Source organism: Podarcis vaucheri, assembly GCF_965113315.1.
Source record: "Podarcis vaucheri genome assembly, chromosome: 5".
Taxonomy (NCBI): Eukaryota; Metazoa; Chordata; class Lepidosauria; order Squamata; family Lacertidae; genus Podarcis; species Podarcis vaucheri.
Genome location: NC_138763.1, coordinates 44,309,333 through 44,334,765, shown reverse-complemented (window position 1 = coordinate 44,334,765; position 25,433 = coordinate 44,309,333). Strand labels below are relative to the sequence as shown.

Sequence of the window (25,433 nt, the reverse complement as noted above, 5' to 3'; positions counted from 1 at the left end):
ATTGGCCTGTTCGAACACGGCAAACGCCTAACGACCATCAGGCCTGGAAGCGCCGTTGAAAACCAAGGGGAGGGGAGGAGGAGAAATACCCCACAAAGACAAGTGGGCGGGGAGAGCAAACCCAGAATGGGGCTTTAAGCTTTCTGGGGCTTGTGGTCTTCTCGGCGACATTTCCAACGCCTTCTTGACAACTACGGTGTTATGCTGTGACCTAGTAGGCGAAAGGCAGCGCTTTCAGCCCTTAGAAGTAACAGCTCTCTCCCCGTCCCTCGTATATTTCCTGCGCCCTTAACGAAATAGGTAGTAGTTGTCGCCATGGCAGGGAGATGCAGAGCTGGTGTGGCAAAAGGTCCACTTGTGTATGAGCTCCCTGCCCTTCCAAGTTGGTAGGTGTCCTAATAAGGTTGCCAACTAACCATTAAAATAAGCAGGCCAGGACTGCTCTTGCGCCTTCCCTAGTAAGTCAAGACACAGAAATCAGCTGAGAAAGCACAGCTACAGGGACCAGTTCAACAAATTTGTATTCTAGTTACGGTCTTTCCCCCAAAAGCTGAACATATTTTAAAACTTTCTGCAGTGCAAACCTATTGTTACTTGCACTATAAAAAGGCAGAGAGGTTTCCCGCCCCCAAGGTATTACAACTCCACATCAGCTAGCAGTGTATTTGATAAAATAACAAAATAGCACAAATTAATTTGATTTCAAATGCCTGTGGAGGGGGAAATTTGTGTTTGTTGACTGCATTTGCATAAGATGTAACTGTTAAATGGCAAAAAATACTATGTGCTGCTAGTCAAGGCCTACTGAAGATTCATCTTTTACCCAAATATTAGAATTAAAATAGTGTAAACTGTTGTGCTTGTTTCTGTAATGCCACTGGAACTATTCCAGAGTTAGTAGTTTTATCTTTATAGTATAGCTTTTAGGATTAAGTCTTCATAAAATCATAGAATTATAAAGTTGGAAGGGACCCAGAAAATCATCTAGTTCAACCCCCTGCAATACAGAGATCTCAATTAAAGCATCAATTACAAGCATCTACAAAAGGAGGAATACTCTCCTCAGAGCTCACACCAAATCTGCCTGGCTCTGTATTGTCTCAAATGAAATGTCACTGTTGCAAACTAGATATTAAATGGCAACCCCATCCCTGACTCACATGCATCAAAAAATAGTTTGGTGCATTATGGCTTTTGTAGCTCTTGTCAACCTTTGAATTAAGAAAGGGTTGGGTGATTATTGCTCTGGTTAGTGACTCATGAACTGCCATGCAAACTTTTGCTGAGGTTTTTCCCCCTGACATCTGCCTTGCCAGTGTACTCATGGTCCACCCCCAGCTTGTATTGATAGCTTGTAGATAAGGAGATAATGGCTCCTGTTGCTTTGTCCCAGCTGCTGCCAATCCAGCAGATCGAAAGCATACCAGCTTGAGTAGATAAACAGGTACCGCTGTGGTCATGCTGACTCTCTTGTCCCGAAAGAGATGAGTGTCTAATTCGACTGGACTCGACCGTCCAGGGGTCCTTTACCTTACCTTTACCTAATCAATGAAGGAAGTTAAGGATGCTTTTGTTAATTAATAAGACTTGTGAGCAGCGGAGGGGGATTCAAACTCACTGTGTGAAGGGGTGTGTGTTGTTGCTGCCTGAGCAACTGGGACTGATTGCAGGAACTATGACATGATTTTGATTGTGTGGGGTGGACATTCTCCTCATTGTGGATTCACTGGCTCTGTCCCTGTGCATGTGTTGTGACTGGTACACTCCTTGACTGGGATGTATGTAGCAAGAGAACATATAAAATGGGCACATGGAACTTGGTTCAGAATTTCTCATTGCTTTCTGCCTCTGACTATAATACTACTATTTTCTAATTTTCACAAGTACCAACCAGTCACTTTCCTCAAAGAATAAATCCTGAAATGCAGAGAAATGTTAAACTTCCTAGAAAGTTTAGCATAGTTCCCAAAAGCACAACTATGTTGCTAGTTCTGGCACTTTTCAAGCCAGAAAAAGTAGACAGATGGGGACAGCAGCTTTTACACAACCAACTTCCATTGGTTACATTTATTGCTCAGAAGTTCATTACACTTCTCTCTCTTGCAAAGTTCAAGGCTAGATGAAGCACACATAGTTGTGCAAAAAAAATGGCAGTAGCATCTGGTGAGAAGAGCCCTACTGCGTAGCTCCATAAATAGTAGAAGGGAGTCTGGGCTAGAATATACATCTTCACCGTTTTTTGGCTGAGAAAAGTATACACTGCAACTGTGTGGAATTAGTGATCTCATTCCACTTTCAAAGAGCAGCTCAGGTTGTGAGGTGGCAGCAACCAGATCCAGAGTCAGGAACTGCACCCCAGAGGAGTTTCGAGGGGATCTGTCTTCTTCAGACATGGGGCTGCTTCTTACGATGCCTCTTGCCTGCCTGGGCACCACGTTGGGCCCCCTTCATCAGGCCCTTATACTGTCCCTGAAGTTTTGCATTTTTCCTGCCAGAAAGAGAGAGAAGAGGTTAGAATGAGTACTGCCACAAGCACAGCAGGTACATGTGTAGTTCTCCCATGGAGGCTTTAGGTGCCCTGCTTCTGCAGCAAAAGCAGATCTGGGATACCAGTTAAAAAGGAAACTTCAAATCTGAAGAATATCCAGCAGAGTGCTTGAGATAAGAGAACACTGCTGGTTTCAAGCACACAAAACTCCATGGCAGCATTTTACAGATAGAGGGAAATCCTGGACAGTGACACTGAGTTACATAGAGTTAAGTTCTACTCTTAGTAGACCTGTTGAAATTAAGGGCCTAAGTTAGTCAAGGCCATTAATTTCAATGTTTCCACGCCAAGCAGAACTAACAATGGATGCAACCCGTAACCTGCACAACCGAATGCTTCCACATTCCACTTTTCTCCTGGCTAGGGATCAATCCAAGTGATAGAGGACATGATCTGTCTGCAGAAGGTGCCAAATTCAGTGCTTAACATCTCTAACCAGGTAGCAAGTGATGGCAAAGACCTCCCTGAAGAGCTGTGATTGGTCATTGTGGTAATAGTCAGCTATATGAATGAGCAGTATGGCCTAGTATATGCAGCTTCCTATGCTCTCCCCACAGCATCCCCATATCATACCTTCTGTTAAGTTTGGCTCTGTTCAGTGGGATGTAGGCATAAGGATCCAGGCGGCCCTTCTTGATATCACCTTTGGCTTTCTGTAGAAACAGAAGAGAATCAGTGCTTAGTGACTAGAAGCAAGACATGGAAAAATGTAGACTTCCGCCAAAATGGGCCTTCACATCAGCTCTCACAACGTCTATCAATGCCTCACATTCAGATCAATTATTCAAAACCGGATCTAGCTTAGAGATACAGAGATTCGTCTTTAAAAGGGAGCCAGCCTGCAGCCCTGTGTTTAGGGTGGAAGTTAATAGAATGCTGTGCTATGTAGAAGACTGCCATAAGTCAGTCAAGGAAATTTCCTGGTAGGAGACAAGAAATCTTCAATGTCTGTACCAATACATCTTTTAACATACTTTGATACTATGAATCTGTACTTGAGTTGCTTGGTAAGTCCAATAAACAAGGTTTCCTATGATGTGGGAAAAGTGGCTCTATACAAATAATCAACTCCTGGGAGTTATGACAATGCCAGGTCCTAACTATTCACATCACAATCTTACCTTTGCCTTGTATGCTTGCCTAGGTGCTGCATTCTTGCCAATAGGCCGATGGATTCCAACACCTCCAGCTGTGAAGAACAAACAATAATGGAATAGTTTCTCGGCTTCTCTCAGCTGTACAAAAAGGTTTCTGCCCAGTCCGCCACTGGATTGTAGGCTTCTTGTAGCCAACAATGCTTGAAGTGCAGCCAGCCTGTTTGAAACACTTCCCCGACCACATTGTGCTTCAGCAGCACGAGAAAGCATACTGGGGATGGGCTATCTGTGTTAAGGTTTAACTGGGAGCAAGACATAGCACTGAGTGGTTTTGTAGCATAAGCACATTATCCCCTGTTTCAGAGGTTCAACTGGACTTGAGTAGAAGTTGGCCATGGTGTGGAACACTCTTCCAGCAGAGATTTGGCAGGTATCCTTGCTTTTGACTTTCAGGCATCTCTATATGTCAGCAGGCCTATACAGCTGCTTGAAATGATTATTTTGTACTCTTTTTAATGGTGTTTTATGTAAACATTTCATTGTATACCATCCTGAAATTTTCTGAGATGGTGGTATATAAATAACCTTAAGCAGCATCTCATTCTCTTTCCCTTCCCTATTAAAGGGATATGTATCCAATGTGATAAGGCAGCTAACTCCACACCACCAGCCCAGAAAAAAGCACTTACCCTTATATTGTGGTTTTGCATCAGTGCCCAGTTCCTCATCATCTGCTTCTTCCCGGAATCTGCGCTTTTGAGCCTTTTTCTGCAACAGAGTTTCCAAGCATCAGCACTTGCTACATGAATTAGGCTTCTCACTAGGTTCCAAGGCCTTCTCCCTTTCCTGCATTATCTGCTTGGTAACAAGAACTGTATTTGACAGTCAAGCTCAGTTCCCCTTTGATTTCAGCAAGCAATTCACCTTGGCAACTGTGTGGGCCTTTAAAGAAAATGCTTGAAATTCCTATTTCCCCCCTCCTGCCCATGTCTCAGTACTTACACTTCGGATCCCGACTTCCTGCATAAGATCTGCCATCTCTTCATCCACTCCTATAACAGAGAACAAAAATCAGCGTGAGAACAATACATAAAACATCATTGTAAAATCATTTGCATTTATAGTTAAAAGTATGCATTTCAGCTGTTCAAAATGTTTTTACACATTGAAATGATAAAACTTTAATCAGAAGCAAACACCAAAGTGTTCAAAGGAGCTTACTCCCAGGAGAATATGGACAGGACTGCAATCATGCCACAAGCACACCAGAACACTCTTTGAAAAACTGCTAGTGCTTCATTTTTGTAATAATCCACACACATTTTGGTTGCTGTTTTTTATTACCAGGAAACAATGTAAGTTGGGTTAATATTTAACAGCTGGTAAGCCCTGAGCAACATATTTTAGTTGTTCCCTAAGATATTTGGAGGAGGCGCTGCTGATTTGCGTTGCATCCTATGGCACTAACTCCATTTGTGATTACATGGAAGAGTGCTTTCTCTGTGGTGGTACCTACATTGTATTGTATGTTTTATTGGACTGCTTTATGTTTCCAGTAAATTATCATATTATTACATTATAATTATTTAATTGTTTTAATGGAAGAGCAGTATAAAAATAGTTTGAAGTAAATACATATTTAAGCACATTATAATTTTATGTGAAGACAGTGAACAGTCTTAATTTGAAAGGGCTAAAAGTGTCAAAAGCCCTGGAGTGAATCACATGTTGAAAGTAAAACAAATAAATCACATGTTCACCAGCCTACATAAAGCCCAAGTTATCTAACTTCAAACAAGTCCATCAAACAGTATCAGGATCAATAAACGTATACAATATTGATACTATCATAGTGGAACTGGACTCCACAGCTGGTTAACATAAACTATTGCTTGGATACCAAGCCCAGTCATAGTTTGTAGACCACTGATGGCCAGTTTTCAGCTGAAAACATTAAACCATCCACCAGTACCTTTAGCCCCTTCTTCCTCCTCCTCCTCTTCACATATAATGAGACGGCCATCAGCTGATACCTTGAAGTCATGGCTGATTTTAGCAGCCTGGCCCATGCCTGGTTTCGTAGCTGCATAAAAGAAGATCACAAAAGACTTACAAGGAGATAGGACAGCCCCTTTATCTCAGCATAAATGATCTCCCACTTTCCCCAGACTGAAAAGGCAGATTGTGCCACTGTCAAACTGCTCCTTACCCAGAACCCTTTGGGCCACATTAGGGTCCAAGAAGTTGAGGGGCTCATCGCCTTCTCCCTCCTTAAGCCAGGCCTGGCTTTGTTGCCGTAGCACTTTCCTGGTTTCTTTTCCTTTGTGCTGCTTGATGTCATCTTCAAGATCAGAGTCCGAGTCTGCCAGGACCTCCTCCATACTGTAAACAAGAAGGCAGGAGGCAATACAAGTAGTACTTACTGAGGGTGCAGAGGAACATAAAGAACACTTCATTTTCTAACGCACTTGTCATGGCAGGCACCCCTCCTGCTCTAGCCTTAAAAAACTGTAGCTTTTAGGTTCAACAATGGCAGGACATGAAGACAAGACCAGCACTACATCAATACCTCTCCCCCATGGGACGCTGTGGCGGTCCTCCTTCTTCTACAGAAGTGGCTGCTGCCCGTTTCACAGCTTGCCGCTTGCGGTTCCTTGCCTCAGCCTTGCGGATATTCAACAGCACCTTGCGATACGACTCAGGAAGCAAAGCCTGCAAAGGCTCAAACCTGGGAAGTAAAGGCGGAAGAACAGTGTCACAGAAATCAGTCTCTCACGTATCCCCCACTACCAGTCATAGAAGTCAGACAGATGTTAGACCAATGCTTAAGCTGTGGTCTTCCAACTGCTGGGACTAAAATTCCAGCTAATCCCAGACCTTTGGCCATAATGGTTAGAGCTAATGTCATTTGGAGTCCAGCAACATCTGGACTACTATCAAGTGCTTGGTCATCACTCTCAAGATAGGTTTTGTGTGCATGAAGCTGTATCCAAGACGGCACAGTTCAAGACAAGCACATCTAGGAAGCAAGTGCTTTGGAGTGAGCAGTGTATGAGCAATGTGATATAGATCTTAGTTTTCCTTCCTGAGCATCACAACACAGGATCTACCCGGTCCTCCCTCTAACCCCAGAACTTACCCAAATTTGCGGATCATTTTGGAGAGGAGGTTTCGCAGCTTCATGCGGAAATGGCGTCTCATGTCGTCTGTCAATCCTCCTATGGCTTCTAACTGTAAGCAGAGCACAAGCTTTAGAATTTTGATGCCCCCCCCCCAACCACACCTTGCATGAAATGAATTCCCTTGGTTCTCTCTCTCTCATGCATGTGTGCAAACCTGCCCCGCTCCCCGGGCTTCTACTGCTTCCCAACAGCACAAGAAGTGGCACAACACCTCACCAAAGCTGGGAAAAGAGTGGATCATTAATTCCAATATATACCCATGAACTCTTGAGTCAGGAACTAGACAAGACAACGGGCAGAAATAGGTTCCAACAATTCAGGCACCTTTCTGCGTCACTTCCTTTAAGTTACGCAAACTAAGCTACTCTTATTCCCAGAACCTTCCTTCCTACCGGCTGCCCTAGTGTCTTCCCTCTTCTCACCATGGTCTCCAAGTGCCGACTCAACAGTGCCGTGTCCAGGAGCAAGAGTGCGACCTTGAGGAAGCCCAAAGCTGACTTGACGACATCCCGTGTCCGTGAGCCTACCATGAGGCAGACATGCTGCATGAGCTGCTCCAGGGCATCTGACCCAACGTGTTCTGCAGTAGAGTAAAGCTAATCTTAGACATACTTCAATTCTTCAGATTCTACTGAGAGCCAGACAACACAGGGCTCAGATTACTTTCAGCAAGTTTTCTGCTCAGCAGCAACTCAGCACAGGCCTCACAGTGCTTACAACTGGTGTGGTGCTTGGAACACAGCTTGGCACACAGCTCTCTGCTCAGGATAGTGAATACAACCATTCATGTTACCCTTAGACATATACGTTAGCATGTCCATCCATGCAATAAGCACAGTTCAAATAGCAGTCTCCAAACTCTGTTTGGTGCCTGCCAATCGCAGGAGAATTCTGTACTAAACTACTGAGGCTATGAACATTATCCAGCAAGATTTTGGCATTCGGATCTCTCACCTTTGAACTCAAAGAGCAAACGGGCAAGAGCGAGCACCGTGCAACTGATCATGGTGACTGAACCGGTCAAGCCCGCATAAACCAGGAGGAGATAACGCTGCATTCCATCTGGAGGGAATAAATGCTGGGGGTTATTTCACTGAAACTGCTAAAAGTAAGATACCAACTATATCACACAGCATTGGGGCTGAAGAGCCTCCCCCAGAAAATGGCTACAATGATGCAGAAAACCCAATGTGAATGAATGGTTTTCAAAAGAGGAACCCAGGCACTATGGAGACAATGCTAACATCCAGATCTCAGAATTAGCTGGAATATCAGAGACCAAAAAGACAAGAGTACGGATATCAATAGTAGATAGGCAATATTGGGAAGGGAACAGGCAACAGTTATAAGACACTGAATTAGGAACGACAGAAAAGCCCCCATGTTCTGGCTACTGAAAACCCTTCTTCTGAAAGCAGGAACCAGTCTGAAATGTTAAATATGTTCTGCTTTATACAGTGCAAGGGTGGAAGACTGGGATATTCAAAGCCTCAGGCTGGGCTAAGTGAATCCTGCATTTCTTTAATTAGTGTGGAATTTAATATCAGATGCCAAATTTAAAATTCTAGTACTTATGATTCAAGGATAATCTGAAAAATGTGTAGGCATTGTCTGATGAGATCTCTGAAACAGGAGATTAAGGAGGATTTCTAGTAGTCAGGGGGTTAGACTTCAGTACCCTGCATAGATTGCCCTCTGCTAAACAGAATTACACACAAAAAATCAGTATGTACAGATTTTCAGTTTGCACAAAGTTCATCCAGGTCTCAATTCAGCAATTAAATGCAAAATTTGACTAATTTGGAAAAACTCAGAAAAGGATATATGGACCAGTGATAAGAGGAGAGTTGACTAAGATTACTGGAATAAATGAAGCAGAGGTGGAAAGCAATGTAAGGTAATAAAAAATAGAAGGAGTGTACATAGGAGTCAGCACAGCTTTTGACAGAAAGACAGGGGGCTCAGGGCAAAAAAGTCCATCTCTTTTTGGTAACAGCCCAATGTAGGCAAACCAGGACTCACCTTTTGGTGTGGGGCCAAAGCGCAGGAAAGCATGACCAATCTCTACAAGTAAGTTGTAAGCGTTCTTGCGGGCACCCACCGACACCTCCTTGGTGCAGAGAATGACCTAAATACAAAGGTACCTGTCATCACCCCATACCACCCCTGCCCCACAGTTTTCAACATCACTGTATTATCAGCATCAGCTTTCAGAGAGAACTGAAATATAAGCCATTGGTCTAAAATGTATTACCAAATCAGAGCTCCAGCCAATCTATGACTTTCCCAAGCACAAAAACTACAGTCATCAAGTTGACCTATAATCTTTTTTAACGTGTGACAACAGACAAAACACTTTCAGCAGTAGGGAACTTCTTCTTCTGAGGATTTCACAAAGGCAGTAGCTATCTAATCCAGATTCAAGGAGGGAGAAAACATTTCTAGTTCATTGCTTTTAAAAAAGAGAGCAAATCAGGTGAACCTGAAGATGGAGCGCTGCAGAGCAGGCAGGTCAGAAACTGGCAGTAACTTCCAACTGTCAGGGACTAAGACAAAACTGTATAAGCCCTGCCTGTCGGAGTAAGTGGGAGCAGCAATCCACTACAGGGTATCCTCCTCCATTGATGGGGGAATATATTTATTCCCTCATCACAAGGTAGGAGAAGCAAAATTCCTAATTCTGAATTACAACAGCTTATTCACAGCATGAGAACAATATGTTTGTAATGCAAAAGAAACAAGGCAAGCAAGGAATTAGAGAGGATTTCCATGCTGCATAGCTACACTTGCCAAAGGGCTTGAGTTTGTTTGCAGCAGGTAGGAGAGGAGAAAATTCCATTTATGGGCCAGAAAGATGTGGGGATTCAGAATATAGCTGAACTTGTACCATAACTTGGCTCTGTTTGGAGATGAATATTTAGTTCCATGCATGCTCCCACCTCTAGCCGCAGAAGTAGTATTTCTCCCCATCTTCTGCGGACACAAATGCCCACCTACGTTCCCCATTCCTTCAGCACCCTGCCTGCCACTGCCTTTTCTGCTCACCTCTGGCACCAGGGCAGTAACGAAATCCTCATGCTCCACTGCAAGCTGCTTGACAACATGGAAGAGGCACTTCAAACGGGGCTGGGAACAAAGAATGGGAGTGTGGAGTTAGAGACAGGCAGGCACAGCAATCGCTTATTTCTATCACCACCTGTGCTTCAGCACCCTACCCACTACAAGAGGGAAAGCAGTAAGTGTCTTCTCCCCAGACACCTTCCTTACCCTCTTGGCAGGTGAAGTGGCACTGGGCAAAGAGCCTAGCAGGGCACTCTGTAGCTCCTCCAGATGACTTCTAACAAAGTTCTGACAGGCAGGCCTGTCAGAGGCACATATTTCCTCCAGCACCCGATAAGCCTTCTTCTGTATCCTGTGGTCTTTGTTCTAGGATGATTATACCAGACAAATCAGTTAGCAAAAACAAACTGCATGCACACAAGAACAGAGGCTCCCAGCCTGCACAATATTGAAGTCAGGGGAAGATTATTCCAGAAACCAGGGAGAGGCCACATCTATAGAATCATAGAATTACAAAGTTGGAAGGGACCTGAGGACCATCTAGTCCCTTTTAGATCTTTTAGTTGCATAGGAGCTGAATATCTGCCAGAGGTTTCCATGTGGTTGAGAGACTGTTTAAATGTCACAAGCATATGGAATGTGAGGGTCAATTACATGAGTCTTTCGCACAGAATCAGCATCAGTTGGATCACCTGAACATTCTCTTTGCTACACAGAAAATGTTCAAGGATAAGCAGCTGGGAAAACACCTAGGAAGTTATCCCTGTGGCCAAGAAGATGCAAGAGGATAGGCACTCAACATGAAACAAGGACCATAGGGTTGCCCAAAGCAGACAGATTATGCCTGACCAGGATAGCAATGCATCATAAACAAACACGCCTTACTGCTTCCACACAACTTTGGGGAGCAGAAGCCAAGTAAAAAGGATAAGGTCAAACAACTCTGCAGCCTCCTTCTGAACAGATTAAGACTCTATCTCCCTAAATGTAATAGCTAAGCTGATTTTAAGGGTGTCAATATGGCACTCTCAGGAAGAGCAGGGATCATGGTGGTCAAAGCTAGCAGGCCTGGAGCTTGCAATGTGCCACAGCATACACTCCAACAGCCAACTGAAAGGTAGCTCACCTGTAAGGAGGACTGGATGGTGCTATAGAGATCATGCAGAGATGGCTCATCTGCGTAAGGGGCCATGGCTACAACAAGGTCCAACACAGAAAGCCTGCAACAAGGAAGGCACAGTTAGCAAGCGTGAACACAAAAGCTAATCTTTAGGACTCTGCTTCTCCCTGGGAATAGTACAAAGCCAACTACTTATTAGTGCAAACCTACCAAATTCCACAATTACTAGGGCCAGGAATGGAAAAGCCATGTGCATCCCACTCTCTCTGCCTTCACTGACTTGCAGGGAGAGGGGAGCACCTGGGAAGAACAGAGGGAAAAAATCAGGCCTCCAATGAGGTGCTCTGGAGCTTAACAGGAGTGGGACAGAGAGGGGCTTACTCCACAGACAGATGAAAACAATACTGATTTACATAGGCCTACACAATAGAAAAGAGGGTAGCACAACCCATCTGAGGATACTCTTCTCCATTGTATGGAAAAAGATGGATCCAAACTCTGGGGTGTCCTTACCTAGTGAACTCTGAACTATCAGAGCTGGTCAGTTTCTCACTAGCTTTCTCTAGGAAAGCATGCACCATCTGCAATAGAGATAAAGAGAGTGTCATCCCCAGAGCTTCCCTTTTGCACCACACATACATTCTTTTATTTGTATGCTGCCTTTCCATAGTTCTAACCATGCGCAAGGCAGCTCACAACAAGGGAAAACACATAATTACAAACATAACCAAACACAGTCATAAACAATAAATAAAACATCAAAAAGTACACAAATTGAACAATTTCCACATAAATGCTATTATAAAATCTTTAAAAGGATACAAAAAAAATCAGTATCCATAACAGTAGCACCCTGCCCCAACAAAAACCACTGAACTGAGCAGCCTCAGTTTTTGTAGGTGTCATCAGTCAGAGCCCCATTCTTCTAGGCCTGCCCCCCATATTTGAGATCCATCCAGCTACAGACACCTGCCCCTCTCTCTCCTAGCACTGGCAGACCTTAGAGATGTGACCAACTTGTATCCAGTTGGTCTGAAGCAAGCAGAAGTGCACCCATATTGGATCTGACAAGGCCTAAGAGAACTCAGCTATAAAACTTCCTGCGTGAACACTTCATGGTTAAACAGTATTTTGACTTGTGCTTTTGGAAGCCATACTAGCAAACACTGCACTCTTTCAGTTCCCTGATACGACCTTGAAGAGCAAACATTCCAAAGTGGCAGATGAGAAGCCTTTCTAGCAAAGGGCTTTTCATTTTGAGCTGATAGTCAGTGTTCTGCACATCCACCCATCTGCTTTTATATTAACATGTGGGACTTACAACAGAAAAGGAAAATGTCTTTTATGTGTATAGACTGTTGCCCATCGATCCATCCTGTTTTATCACTACAAAAATATATTAATTCTATTAAGAGACTAAAATAAGGAGAATGGCCCTTGTCTGAGGTCCAGCTTCAAGGGCCTTCTGGCAGTTCCCTCCCTGCAGGAAGTGAAGTTGCAGGGAACCAGCAGAGGGCCTTCTTGGTAGTGGTGCCAGCCCTGTGGAATACCCTCTCATCAGATGTCAAGGAAATAAACAACTATTTGATTTTTAGAAGACATTTGAAAGCAGCCTAGTATAGGGAAGTTTTTAAGGATTGATGTTTTACTCTGGTTTTATAATTTGTTGGAAGCACCCCAGTCAGATGGGTGGCATACAAATTATTATTGTTGTTGTTGTTGTTGTTCCTACAATGCTGTTCACTTATAGAGCTGGCCCACATGAAGTGATTGATATTGCTATTACAATCTGTTAAACACCCTTCATTCCAAGGTCCTGGGGCAGGTTACAACAATTAAGACACACTATTAAAGAAAGTTTAAAATAAGCCCTGAAAATCAAGTCTTGAGAATTTGAAAACTAGTAACCCTGCTGGCTTCCCACTTTCTAGAGGAAAGGTAGAATGATAAAGCAAGTGGTGGTGATCTCAGAAGTCTGGTGTTGTTCACAGAGTTTTGCTCACCCCTGGCTCCGTCACAGTCAAGTAAGCCCTTATAGTGTCCAACACAGAACGCCGCTGTACAGGGCTTTCGCTGGCACCACCCTCCTGGCTATAGGCATTGAATAGAATGGGCAGGAAGTTCTTTGCAAAACGCCCAACTTCAGCACGCTCAGCCTCTGCAAAGAGAAGCAAACAAATATAGAGAATGGAGAGAAAGAAAGAAAGAAAGAGAACGATGCTGCTGGTGAAGCATGCTTCAAAATGTTGGAATCAACAGTAGGGCTCCTGCCAGGCTCTCTACCCCTCTTTCTCCACTCTTGCATTCTCAGCAAGAAGCAGAACTAGCACAGATCAGCTCCAGCCACAGTGACTTGGCTAGAGTAAACTGAGCAAGGGTCACTTCCACAGATAGATCTTACCTGTTTGACAGCCTTTGTTAATTAGCCTGCGCAAAGCTTGGCACACAACGAGCCGCAGATCAGGGCGATCGCTGATGGCCATGCCCAAAGTACGTGCCAGTCCTTTGAAGGAGGATACCACATCGGTAGGCTGGCTACAGAAACCAGGCAGAAGGGTCCAGATCTGAAAGACAGAGAAAGGAGCATTGTTATGAACCACAGTTACTCTCCAAACCTTTTAAGCACAGGGTCCCAGTCCTAGATGCAGAAAACATGCAAAGCAAAACTGTTGGGGTGCTGCCTCACCTGCCACTGCAGTGTATCGTAGATCTTGGCTTCTAAGTGCCGTTTAGCCTCGTCAAGCTCTGTGGCTGGAGAAAGGTAAGAGAGAGGTCTGTGACTATAGCTTAGTATATATGAAGAAGCTAATCTAAGAGGGAAATCAATACACTCCACCTGTAGGACACCTGGAGTTTGCACATTATACAAAATCTCATGAAATTAACAGGCAACTGCTGTCATGATGTACTCCATACAATAGATGACCCATATATTTGTGCAGATCTAACCCGTATCCAAAACCACAATTGGTGCAGACCCAAAGGATGAATTTCTGCTTGCTGAATGCCAACAGTACTGGTATGCAGCAATAGACTATAACTAAATCCCAAGACAGAGACTTCAAATGTGGAGCTTTAACATCTGTATTTTTTTTCATTCTTTATGCCCAAACTTCTCTTTAGAAGCTGGATTTTGTTTTGGGATGTCTGGTATGGTAGACTTTCCGATGGATTCTCCAGGCAGAATGTACCACAGCTCTACTGCAATCTTAAACCCTAGAGATGGAGCTGTTGTCGTGCTCTTTTAAGGTCCAACACTCAGGTCTGCTGGTACGTGCTCATGGTCTTTCCCATCTACATTGTCAGTTACCTCTGTGTTTTAGAGTGGCAGCCAGTGGCAGGAAGTAACTGGAGAAGAAGGCAAGGGGTGCATCTCGGATACTGTCTCGGAGTACAGGAAGGAGCCAGCTACGGGGGAAATCCAGTGTCTCCCTTGTGGAGGAAGCAGAAGAGAGAACAAATGACAAAATTAAGAGGATTGGGAAAGCAATGTACCTGGGTATGTTGGATCTTGGCGCAGATGTTCCTTTGCGAGTACTTTCAGCTACAACAATGCCATAAGATAGTGGAGGTGTAGAAGCCCCAAGTAGTAAACACCCAGCTCAGCCTACAATCCTGTCCAAGAATTTATGTTCTTGGAGTATCCAACTAAATGACAAAGGCAGATTCAAATGCGATTTTGCTAACCCCTTCTAAACAAGCGTTTGCAACATGCAACAGTGTTCCTAATTAATGGAAGAGTATGGGATCCCAACTTTTCTTTTCATATGAACCCTGATGCAGATGCCCATTCAGGCAGTCACATTTCTATCCTATTCAGGTGGTAGCAAAATCTGATTTGAATCTGCCTATGGCCACTGTGAGAATAGGATGTTGAACTAGATGGCTTGATCCAGCTGGGCTTGTCTTATGGGAAGGTATAGAAACATCAGAAACCCAGAAAGGCAGAGATTATACTCACTCTGTGCCATCAATATCTAGGGGTACAGCTTGTAGAACCACCTCGGGGCCCATAGTGGTCACTGCAGCTCCTAGAGTCTGGTCGAGCAGCACAGTGTGAGGAAAGTGTGGGGAGCCACGCAGGTCAGCTAAGGACTGTAAGCACTGCAGAAAAAGGAAAACAAAAGAGAGCATCACACAAGTAAGCATGTGCTATAAAACAGCCAACCCTCTTATAATGACTCCTATCACTGACTTCTTTATATCCACTGTATAACACACATTTATGCATCCACGAAACTCCAGCTCACGATCCTAAGAGCTCTAGAAAAGTTTAGCAACAATGCATCTCAGAAGTTTGCAAGGCCTCAGTGTCCAAATGTTCTTTTGCCATGGAGATCCCTTCTTGTCTCTTGTGGAACAGGGCTCAGTCACCACAGAAACTCCTTTACCTTACACATGGTGAGATGGCACTGATGCCCACACACTTCAAAGAAAGTCTTCAGAACCTGCAACACGGAGGCCCATGCCGCATGGAATCGGTACGTCAAGCCCTCTTCCACTGCTCTGCAAGGAGAAAAGCAAATAGTTATTCAACACGCAGCCTTTCAAAACCAGGATTTTGACCTCTTTCCCTCAACCCACTGGGCCACTTCTTCTACCTGAACATCTTGCAGACGTGAGCAGCCGGTCCAGAGGGGGTGGCAGAGGAAACCAGCCCCAGCTCTGCCATGTGGGGGGCCATGCATTCATTGAGCAAGACCTACAACAAGAGGCAAACACACACACTAGCCCACTCTCCTTACAGCAGGGGTGGGCAAAGTCCAGCATGTGTCCCAATTGGGCCCACAAGGCAGTTTTCCTCAAACCATGCCCTCTTACCCACATGGTGACATAGATGCCAAACAATCAGGAGCATTAAAGTGCTCCAGTTATTCCTTGCCAAGAGAAACTCGCGCTGTCAGCTGACTGGCTATACAGCAAGCCTGCAGTGATGGACTGTGCTAAGGAGTTCCCCACCAGCACAGTGGATGCCTCCTTAAAGCAGGCTTTCAGTGAGTGCCAATCAGTGCTTGCAGCACTGGCTGTAGGTCCAAGTATCCTGTTACATCACGGGGTTGAACTGAAGCTGGCAATACAAAAGTTCTCTGTAGGTGTGTATTCACAAAGAGGACTTTTGGGGAGAGTGGGGTTGCATACTTTCACTGAAATGCCAAACAAATCTTTATTTCAGCAGCACACAATTCTTGACAGCCCTACATGGTATGCTTGGGAGTAAAGGTAGGACAGTACCTTTAGGGTTTGAGCAGCAGCTGCCGCCACCTGTGTGTGAGGAGAAAGGAAGCAGTTCATTGCCGCACTGAAGAGGCGGGAAAGGTGAGCCCAGCACAGATCCCACTGCAGCCTAGAGAATGGAGAGACCTTTTGTTATGGACCAGCTGGGGAGTAGACCCAACATCACCCATCCATCTTCCCCACTACTCTCCTCCTTACTTTGCCAGATTGACATGTGCCCGCTCCATGACAGATAGCCAGGCCAGCAGAGGCTGAAGGTCATTTTCACTGGGTAAATAGTCATATAGGGCCTGGTAAAGCAGAATAGATAGTGTTATTGGTTGTTTACTGAATCTGAATTATTTTAAAGTTGTATTGATACTAGCTCGTGAATTGCTTTGAGAAGGGTTTTTGCCTTGAAAAGTAGGATATATATGCACCAAAACGAATAACTAAATATTTGAGCCCCCAGGGCTGGTTATGCACCCCCCCCCATTCATCTAGTCTGACTCTTACAGTACTCACCACGATGATCTGGGCATTGAGTTCAGCTGGCAGGCAGGATGGGGGCGGCTGGGCAACGAAGAGGCTGTGGAAAGCTTTCATAGCGCATGCTGTCACTAGCTGGGGGTGGAGAGAAGATGTGTAAAAATAAGTTCTTTTAAAAGCACCAGATACACTGGCTCCCCCACAAAAGCCAGTGTGCCAAATATGGTAATGAAGTGTCCCTCCTAAAGTGACAGGGCCATTATTTCCCATCCTGAAGAGGGACTTTAGAAGCATAGGTAATTCATACCAAGCCCCCATTGGTAACAAACAAAGACTATTCATGCTTTCATTCTTACTGAAGCATGTTGGCTCTCCCCACTGGGTGGTGTGGCATCCCCAGAGCAGAGGCAGCACCACAGAGCCACTGTTAACCAACAGAAGAGAGCTCACCACATGGCTGAGGGTCATAACTCGAAGGAGGGTCTCGCAGCAAGATTTGACAGATGGGGCAGGCAGGCAGGGCAGCAAGTCACGCAGCAGGGTGAGTACATGAAGAGTGGTTGTGGCCTCTTTGGCACCTGGAAAACCAAAGAGGTCTAGCACTGCTACCTTCTCAACACAGTTTGTTATTATAAAACTCACAGCCCACCCTTTAGGGAGATTTGTCCCAGAGCAGCTTGCAAATATTAATAAAACACAACTCATGAATCTCCCGTCTCCAATACCTCCAGCTTTCTCAATCTCTTGCACGCAGAACTTGGCAGCAGAAGATGCAGCTGGGTGATGCAAGGGAGCCCCATCCCCAAAGAGGAATTCGCTACCTCTCAGGATGGAGCAAACGCCATGCTGAGCAGCCTTGCGAACCTGCAACCGAGGAAAGGGGAGGGAGAGAGGGTGGTGAGCTGGGCTGTTTACTTCATGCCCAGCTCCAAGCAGTTGCATACTGGAAATGAGCTACATCTCTTATTATACTTTACTGTTAGCCCCCATAGGCATTCCACATGGAAAGGTGGGACATACATTTAACAGATGAAACAAAAGCGAAAGTTACTGTGGCAGCGTTGGGGTGCATGCTGCCAAGTGCAGTGAAACTGACTGGTTTGTGCTGAACAGGGTAGGTGATGTGAACTCACCTTGGGCTTGACATGGACAGTAAAGCTGAGAATGCCATGAAAAACTTGCATCGTCACAGGGTAATTCCAAGCTACCAGGTTCTGTCTTCGCAGCAATGTAGCTAGGCAGGAGAGCACCTGAAAGCAGACAGATTAAGGATGGACATATAGAGTGCTATCACTATGCCAAGAAACATCCTTGAATACACGAGTGAGCCCTTAAGCCAGGGGTTCAGTTTAAAATTTCTGATGCATCTGACACCACTACCTACGCCCTTTATCTTTGAGCCTATCAACAGGATTCACTCAACCCAGCACTGCTCCACACACCTTGCTTGTGGGGGTGGTGGGGTGAGAAGCAATAAACCAAGAAGCTATGCAGAATGGCCCCTGACTCCTGGACATGCATTTTTTATTTATTTATATTCATTTCTGCATTATTTCCCATGAAGCATCTCAAAGGGATTTCACAATACAATCACAAGTGCACATCACACTACATAAAGGATTCCATTAACCACAACAGCTGCCCACACCCAATATCCAGATGTCCCTCCTGCCCCACAGTTAGTCCTCTCCTGAAACACTTACCCAGCGCAGGGCCGAGGTGGAGTCTGCACAGGCTTGGGAGCCTAAGATCCCCATAAAGGCCTTTGATGTATCAGAGAACTTCTTGATCAGCACAGGACCTGGTACCCTATTTGGGAGTTAAGAGATAGGAAGAGGCATCAATGTTAGGCAAAAACAATAGCAAGTACAGTCATACCTTGGAAGTCGGACAGAATCCATTATAGAAGTCTGTTCAACTTCCAAAATGTTCAGAAACCAAAGTGCAGCTTCTGATTGGCTGCAGGAAGCTCCTGCAGCCAATTGGAAGCCACGGAATCCCTGTTGTACGTTTGGCTTCCAAAAGAATGTTTGAAAACCAGAACACTCACTTCCGGGTTTCAATCATTCAGGAGCCAATTTGTTTGGAAGCCAAGGCGTTCAAGATCCAAGGTATGACTATATTCCACTACCCTTTGCTTCCAAGGAACTTTACTCTCTTGCAGCTAGGCTTAGTTTGGTAGCACCCTATACTTCTAATCTCCCAGTACATGAATCACCCACTCTGTTTCAAAAGACAAGAGAGTCACCAAAGGCCCAGACCAGCTCTTGCACTTCATCACTTGCACAGTTATCTATTGTCAAGTGTAAGAGCAACAACATCCATACTTGGGTCATGGTAGGGAGTTGTGGTCATCTTATCTAAACAGAGATATAATGAAGTGGTAAATGTGGACAGAAGTGCTTGAGTGATCAGGGTTGCATAAAAGATACCAGAAAATGAATGTCTAATAGATTCAGGATTTTTTAGCAGTAAGGACAGTTTAAAAGGTCAGGGGCAAAAAATTGCTTGGGGACTTTTATTTCAGTAACACATCATATGAATGTGTCAATCAATTAAACAGCAACCCAAAGAGGAAGGATATTTATCTTGGGGACTCATTGCCAAAATATAATAAAAAGAGGTGAAGAGTGTAAATGGATTCACAACAGGGCCCAACACAATCAATAGCTACATCCAGATCAGCCTTTGTCCGGGAAATAGTCAAGATAGCATTGAAGGTTATGCTTGCATCCTCAATAGTTCTAATCGTTTTCTAAAGCATCCTGACGTGGGCCACTGGTCTGGTCCAGAAGTACTTTTCTCATGTTCTTAGAACTCACCTCTTCAACACCAGATTCAGCAGGTAAGCAACAGCAGCCAGGGACTCTGAAGATTCCACAGCTTCCAGAGTAGTCATCTGAGGAGACATAGTATGGTGCAGGAAGTAATCAGAAAGGATGCTGGACTCCCTGGGATTGCATCTTGAAGTCTAACGGAGCACCTTTAGGTTATTGGTTTGTTTTTGCTCTTATTATGTTTCTATTATGTACTTTGTGGTTTTATTCTGTATTTTTATGCTATGAATCACCCTGAGATCTTCAGATGAAGGGCAGTATCCAAATTTTAATAATAATAATGGCAACAACAACCTGGCCATATGCTGGCTCATGTGACAATCTTCCCCCACCTCCCACATGGTTATGATAAAATGCAGGATATGCTGCAAGGAGCACCCAATCATAGCACCTGTAGATGAATGTCAGAAATATGGACAAGGGCTGTGTTGTGGGGCTTAATTGTTATCATGACTTCATTGGCTCCCTCTGCAGTTGCTACCATGAGTGGGCTATGGATGCACCATTTTGCAATTTTCTTAGTGGTTTATTTCCCCGTTCCCTAGGCTGAGTGCATATCAAGTGGAGCCTTCTCTCATCATCATTCCAACTGGTGTATGGAATTGTTTCATCCAGTGGGATTGGTGTTGGTTGTGCTTACTGAATTTTATGTAAGCTTCCCTGGAAATTTTCCTTGAAGGGCAAGATGTAAATGTAGTAATAAAATAAATAAGTAAATAGCATGAAGGGAAGTAAGATAAACTGTTCATGCAAATGCTACAAGGTCTTGCCATTACTTCCTGTCTGTTATTTGCCTTATGACGGTCAAGTCTGTTTGTTTATTGGGATTATTGATGAGTACTGCGATCACAGCAGTTGTTGGTAACCACACTCAACTGTACATATCAGTGACCTGAAACCTCCAGGTAGCTCCTGCCTGCCTCATTTTACAGTACTGGTACTTACCAATGCACCAAAATACTCTGTCTCGCTCTCTACGCCACCCTGTGCTCGGATCACCTCGGTGACAGCAGCCAATACCGCACATATCTATCAAAGAATCCAAGTGTGAGAATTCAGATTGAAGCCCAAATTAATTTAACATTCCCTCACAACATGCCACCCCAACACCTACATGTAAACATTGTTGTCCATCCCTATGAATGCTTCCCGGAGAGACTGAAAACTTCACCACTGATTACTGGTCACCATGATTTCGACATAGATAAGCAAATAGCTGGAAGAGCAGACCAGCTATCTATAACCACTGTGCTGGGCTCTTGAGCTGACATGAGAGTAGGAGGATTGTGTCTGAACTAGAGATCCAGGGAGATGAGCGGTAGATTGACATTCATTTCACTTGCTCCTTCAGTCTGGAGATGGAGGCACAATGCCCACTTTTCTCATTCTTGCAATCTAAGTATGAATTCAAGTTCTGCTTTAAATTTCCAAAATGGCATAGCAATTCTTCCTCCATTTCCCTCAGAACAATGAAGGCGTCAAAGTGCCCCCAATATGTAGCAGGAAGCCAGTGTATTCATAATGTGCCTCTGAGGATCCATCTCTTACATTATTACCAGACAGCCAACAACTATAAATTGTTCAATCCTGAATAACAAATATAGTGCACACAGTTCTCAGTTATGAACAGAGAGAGGCAGATTGGCAACTCTTACGAATATGATTACAGTGGTACTCGGGTTAAGAACTTAATTCATTCTGGAGGTCCATTCTTAACCTGAAACTGTTCTTAACCTGAGGTACCACTTTAGCTAATGGGGCCTCCCGCTGCCACAACACAATTTCTGTTCTCATCCTGAAGCAAAGTTCTTAACCCGAGGTACTATTTCTGGGTTAGAGGAGTCTGTAACCTGAAGCATCTGTAACCCGAGGTACCACTGTATTACTTATTAATCTTGTAGCTTTAGGGCAGTTAACAATGAGCTAACAACATAACTGCTGCTTTAGTGACACACTGTCAGTTGACTGCTGTTACTTCTTTTAGTCTATCACTTTGGTTGCTTGGTGTCCACTTTTCTCTGTTCCTTCTAATGTATTGTTTACCCACTTTCTTCTCTGCTGGCCTCTCTTCCACTCCATCTCCTCTTACAGTCAAAAACTGACTTTTTCCTCTGCATGCTTTCCCCCAATATTCTATGCCCCCCCTTTCACTGCCCTTGTGACTTCCTAGCAGTTGGCATTCAAATACCTCCTTGTGAGCAGCAGAGTTGGACTCCCAGAAACGTTGCACTTTACTGAAGGTGAGGCTGGTGCAGTCACTCAGTCCACTCAGGAAGGTGGCTGAAGATCTGTGGGTCTTAGCAGTTTCGGCATTGTCATCCTCCTCCATGTGCAGCTGACTCCCTTCCCCATCCCGTGAGGCAGGCAGGGGTCCTGATGACTGCAGTTCATTGTGCAGTTTCAGAGCATCCACAGTCAGGTTACTGTTTTCTATAAGGGAAAGACAAACCTTCAATCAACACTGGGGAGGGAACACACTTCATAACGGATTGCTATAAGGTTTCTGTCCATATAAGGCCTACCAAGAGAGTCACAAATGCCAAGCCAAGTTGTTTCCAGGCAATCCAGAAAGGAGATTAATCCACAACAGGCTGGCCATGGCTTTAGATAGCTACTCACTGGCTTGGTATCAAAATTAACACAAGTATCCTTCCACAACTATTATTCCAACTTAACCATCAATGAACAAGCACTACAGGCAGCAGTACTTCACCCATAGCAACAAGGGTCGCTGTGGAAAATGAAACGTCACACTTAATAGGAGAAAATATATACTTCTTGTCTTTTGTACAGTGGTACCTCAGGTTAAGTACTTAATTCGTTCCGGAGGTCTGTTCTTAACTGTTCTTAACCTGAAGCACCACTTTAGCTAATGGGGCCTCCTGCTACTGCCGCGCCGCTGGAGCACAATTTCTGTTCTCATCCTGAAGCAAAGTTCTTAATCCGAGGTAATATTTCTGGGTTAGCGGAGTCTGTAACCTGAAGCGTATGCAACCTGAAGCGTATGTAACCCGAGGTACCACTGTATTGTATTATGGGGCACAAAAGATGCTGGCACCAGCTATATCACATACGGTGGGTACAGGAATTCATTCATGTCAGACAGTTCCATGGTTTTAACGTTCAATAACGTAGGATAACTAAACAAAGTACACTTCTCCGGGTGAAGAATGCTTTTCTTCAACCCCATGACGCTATAAGCCCTCGTAGCAGATCTCTCTGTCTCTGAAGCCCTTCTATTCCGACCCCCCCCTCCTTCTATAAGTGCATTCTATTCCCCCACTTATCCTGGCCGCACATACCGGATCGGGGAGCGAGCAAGCGACCCCGGGCAGCCAGGCGGTAGCGTCTCCCCTCCGGGTTACTGTCGCTGCTATGCCCCTTGCGCCAGCGCTTGAGTTTACTGGCAGAGCCAGAGCGCAGCTTGCCCGAACGCCCCATTCTGAACGGCGGAGGCCACGAGAAACCCCACGTGCAGCTCCTCAGTTCCGCCTTGTTTTCCAAGTACTTCCGGTTATCCGCCTCCGTGCGGAGAATCAACTTCCGCCTTCCCTCTAACGTTTTCCCCCGCTATCCAAAGAGGTAAAGGGGAAAAAATACAACATCCACTTCCGACCCCGTTAATAACCCTTCGTATGCGACGAAAGGGTAGTGGGCGTAAAAGGCCGGGAGTAGAATCTTAATGCTGCCGCAAGTCCTTGACTCACTAGATGAGTCTATTTGTCTGGTATGGCAGCAGAAGGTGTTTTCTTTTTTTAAAAAAGGTGGTTAAATTGTTCACGAGCGTGGTGAAGATTGATAGCAAAAAATAGATATAAAGCGGATTTCGAACTTGTGGTTTTTTTTATTAACTAAGAGTTAAACTATTGTTTAATGCCATATTCGTTGATCCCATTCCTTCTTGACAATTAATCGCAGAAAGGCATGGGTTCCAACTCCATCTCTGCCGCGTATTGGTGTATTGACTACAAACCCCTAAATTTAGAATCCCCTCCATACCAGTGCCAACGTTTTGCAATCGTTTTGCAGAGTTTTTCAGCCCTATTTTACGTTTTGCAGTGGCCCCCGAACTGAGAAATTGATACATCAAACCAGGGATCATGGGTGTCACCCCAAAACCCAATGTTGTCCGATACTCTCCAAACCAGTGCCAAAGTTTTGCAGTTGTTTTGCAACAGAAACCTCAAGCTTTGCAGCACTTTCCAAACTGTTTTCTAGTTAACAGCACTCAAAACCAGAGCTTGTCTAATTTACTCCAAATGGATAGTTTGATGTATCTGTTTCACAGTTTGGGGGATGTGGCAAAATGCCTGAATAACTTGGGCACCGGTTTGGAGGAGATCCCAAGTTTTGGGGTTCATTGTTAGTGAAGCTAGATGTAGCACTCAAAAGTGCTACATTTTGTTTTCAAGAGCAAGGCTGGTGGAAAATATAACACCAGTTTGTCTTGTATGAAAATTGGGTAACCTGGAGGCACAGTGCCTTAGGCAGCATTGATTAGTGTCAACACTGTGACCATGTGCCTTGGAGGCCATTTATGGAAGAGTGTGCCTTGGGGGGTAAAGTCAAACTATTGGAGAGTTAAAGCACCTGCTGTGTCTGTAGATACCAATACAGGAAATATATGTTTTATTGCAGGTGGGGCAGAGAAAGCAGGAGTGCCAACTTGGACCTGTGACCATGGGTGCCCGGGCCCATAGTACCATGCAGTGTGCCTGGCCCCATTTGTGGGTGCCAAGCCCCTTCATGGGGAATTTTGTGGGTGCTCATGTTCGAGTTGGCACCTATGAGGGGAAGACATCTGTTACAGATGCACCATGATGTTGCTTCTCTCTGTGCTTCTGCCAGCGGTCATTCTTCCTCTGGTCCATGCTGTGAATACACAACCTGTCTGTCTATCTCCAGGCACAGTGAACGTCTGCAAGGGATTCCTACACTGCAAGATTAATGTTGTCAACCTTCATGTCGTGTTTGCGGCCATCTTTGTAACACAGAGTTGATGTAGTGCCTGAAGCCAGCTCCCTGTAGAGATCCTTGGGGAACCTGCCTGGCTGGCCATGTGTACATGACCAAGGTTGCTAAGACAGAAGTGCAAATAGGCTGGGAATGTGGGCTTGGGAGAGCACATCTTTGTTTGAGACTCTGTTCTGCCATGCGATGCCCAAAATCTTCCTGACGCAGCACATATGGAAGGCATTGGGATGTCACTCCTGCCCATGACTCACTTCCACAAAGCAGCACGCTCAACACGCAAGCCTAGAAGACCTTCATTTTGGTATTGGTTGTTAGCATCACATTCTCTCATACACTTTTGTGAAGATTTTTTCAGGCCATTATCACTTTAGCAGGGGTGGGGGTCAGATATCTGCCCTGCTTTGAGCACGACAGGAAGAAAATAAGGTGGGACTTTCATTCCTTTACACTCTAGCTTTCTAGAGGCAGAATTCCCTGCCACACAAGAGGAACATTCAAGCACGCAAAGTTGCAAACACCCCCCCCAATGCCTGGACTGGCTATGAGCCTGTGCTATAGGTGTTAAGTGTCTACTGTTCACTAGCATGTGGCTGTTCCAAAGTATTCATCCTATGCAAAGCTGGTGCTCATTCTGAAGTACACCATCTGGAATTTATGGCTCCCCTTATGATACAACTCTAACCTGCCCAGTCTGGCTCCTTAGGGATCTATCCTCCTTGCTCTGTTAAATAACATCTTGAATTAAGGGTGAAATTTAAAAACAGAGCAGTCCACGGGGATGAAGGGGTAGCACCAGATGAAACGGGGGAGAGGGGCAGAGAAGGAGCAAAGTATACTTCTGGATGAGCAAGTTGTGTCCTCACGTTAAGATCTCTGGCAGAAAAATTACCATAATATTAATGACAGGTGTCT

The 25,433-nt window shown here is 44.8% G+C and overlaps 1 protein-coding gene and 1 long non-coding RNA gene across 4 annotated transcripts; one reads left to right on the top strand and one right to left on the bottom strand.

Annotated features, from left to right (window-relative positions):
• The first annotated feature begins 44 nt into the window (after positions 1-44).
• LOC309533453 lies at positions 45-16,318 on the top strand. 2 transcript variants are annotated; one of them, XR_014220247.1, is made up of 5 exons: positions 45-214; positions 4,009-4,075; positions 14,331-14,506; positions 14,989-15,148; positions 16,181-16,318. It is a non-coding gene; the product is annotated as an uncharacterized lncRNA (long non-coding RNA). The 2 variants fall into 2 exon arrangements; XR_014220248.1 differs by lacking the exon at positions 4,009-4,075 and having other exon boundaries at positions 53-214.
• RRP12 (ribosomal RNA processing 12 homolog) lies at positions 2,035-23,059 on the bottom strand. 2 transcript variants are annotated; one of them, XM_082224760.1, is made up of 34 exons: positions 22,850-23,059; positions 21,736-21,977; positions 20,493-20,576; positions 19,533-19,609; positions 18,414-18,519; positions 17,844-17,960; positions 17,436-17,574; positions 17,161-17,288; positions 16,747-16,845; positions 16,441-16,532; positions 16,240-16,351; positions 15,609-15,709; positions 15,399-15,513; positions 14,969-15,111; positions 14,318-14,439; positions 13,694-13,758; positions 13,409-13,571; positions 13,011-13,165; positions 11,521-11,588; positions 11,014-11,107; positions 10,095-10,253; positions 9,873-9,953; positions 8,850-8,955; positions 7,782-7,889; positions 7,250-7,407; positions 6,785-6,876; positions 6,215-6,373; positions 5,855-6,027; positions 5,612-5,728; positions 4,648-4,694; positions 4,335-4,413; positions 3,670-3,737; positions 3,122-3,201; positions 2,035-2,488 (listed from the first exon to the last, which is right to left on the bottom strand). In XM_082224760.1, the coding sequence occupies exons 1-34, from the start codon at positions 22,986-22,988 to the stop codon at positions 2,386-2,388; spliced, it is 3,891 nt and encodes a 1,296-aa protein (XP_082080886.1). In that variant the 5' UTR covers positions 22,989-23,059; the 3' UTR covers positions 2,035-2,385. The 2 variants fall into 2 exon arrangements, with proteins under 2 accessions (XP_082080886.1, XP_082080887.1); XM_082224761.1 differs by having other exon boundaries at positions 4,648-4,697; positions 5,618-5,728.
• Between the last annotated feature and the right edge of the window lie 2,374 nt (positions 23,060-25,433).

What these genes read in the sequence shown, in the direction of transcription:
- RRP12 (XM_082224760.1), bottom strand. Translation starts at nt 22,988, where the DNA reads ATGGGGCGTTCGGGCAAGCTGCGCTCTGGCTCTGCCAGTAAACTCAAG. An exon ending in CTGAATCTGGTGTTGAAGAG is followed by an intron (nt 18,520 to 19,532) that starts GTGAGTTCTAAG and finishes ACTCCCAAATAG; the next exon opens with GGTACCAGGTCCTGTGCTGA. An exon ending in TGACTGTGACGGAGCCAGGG is followed by an intron (nt 11,589 to 13,010) that starts GTGAGCAAAACT and finishes TCTCTATTGCAG; the next exon opens with ATGGTGCATGCTTTCCTAGA.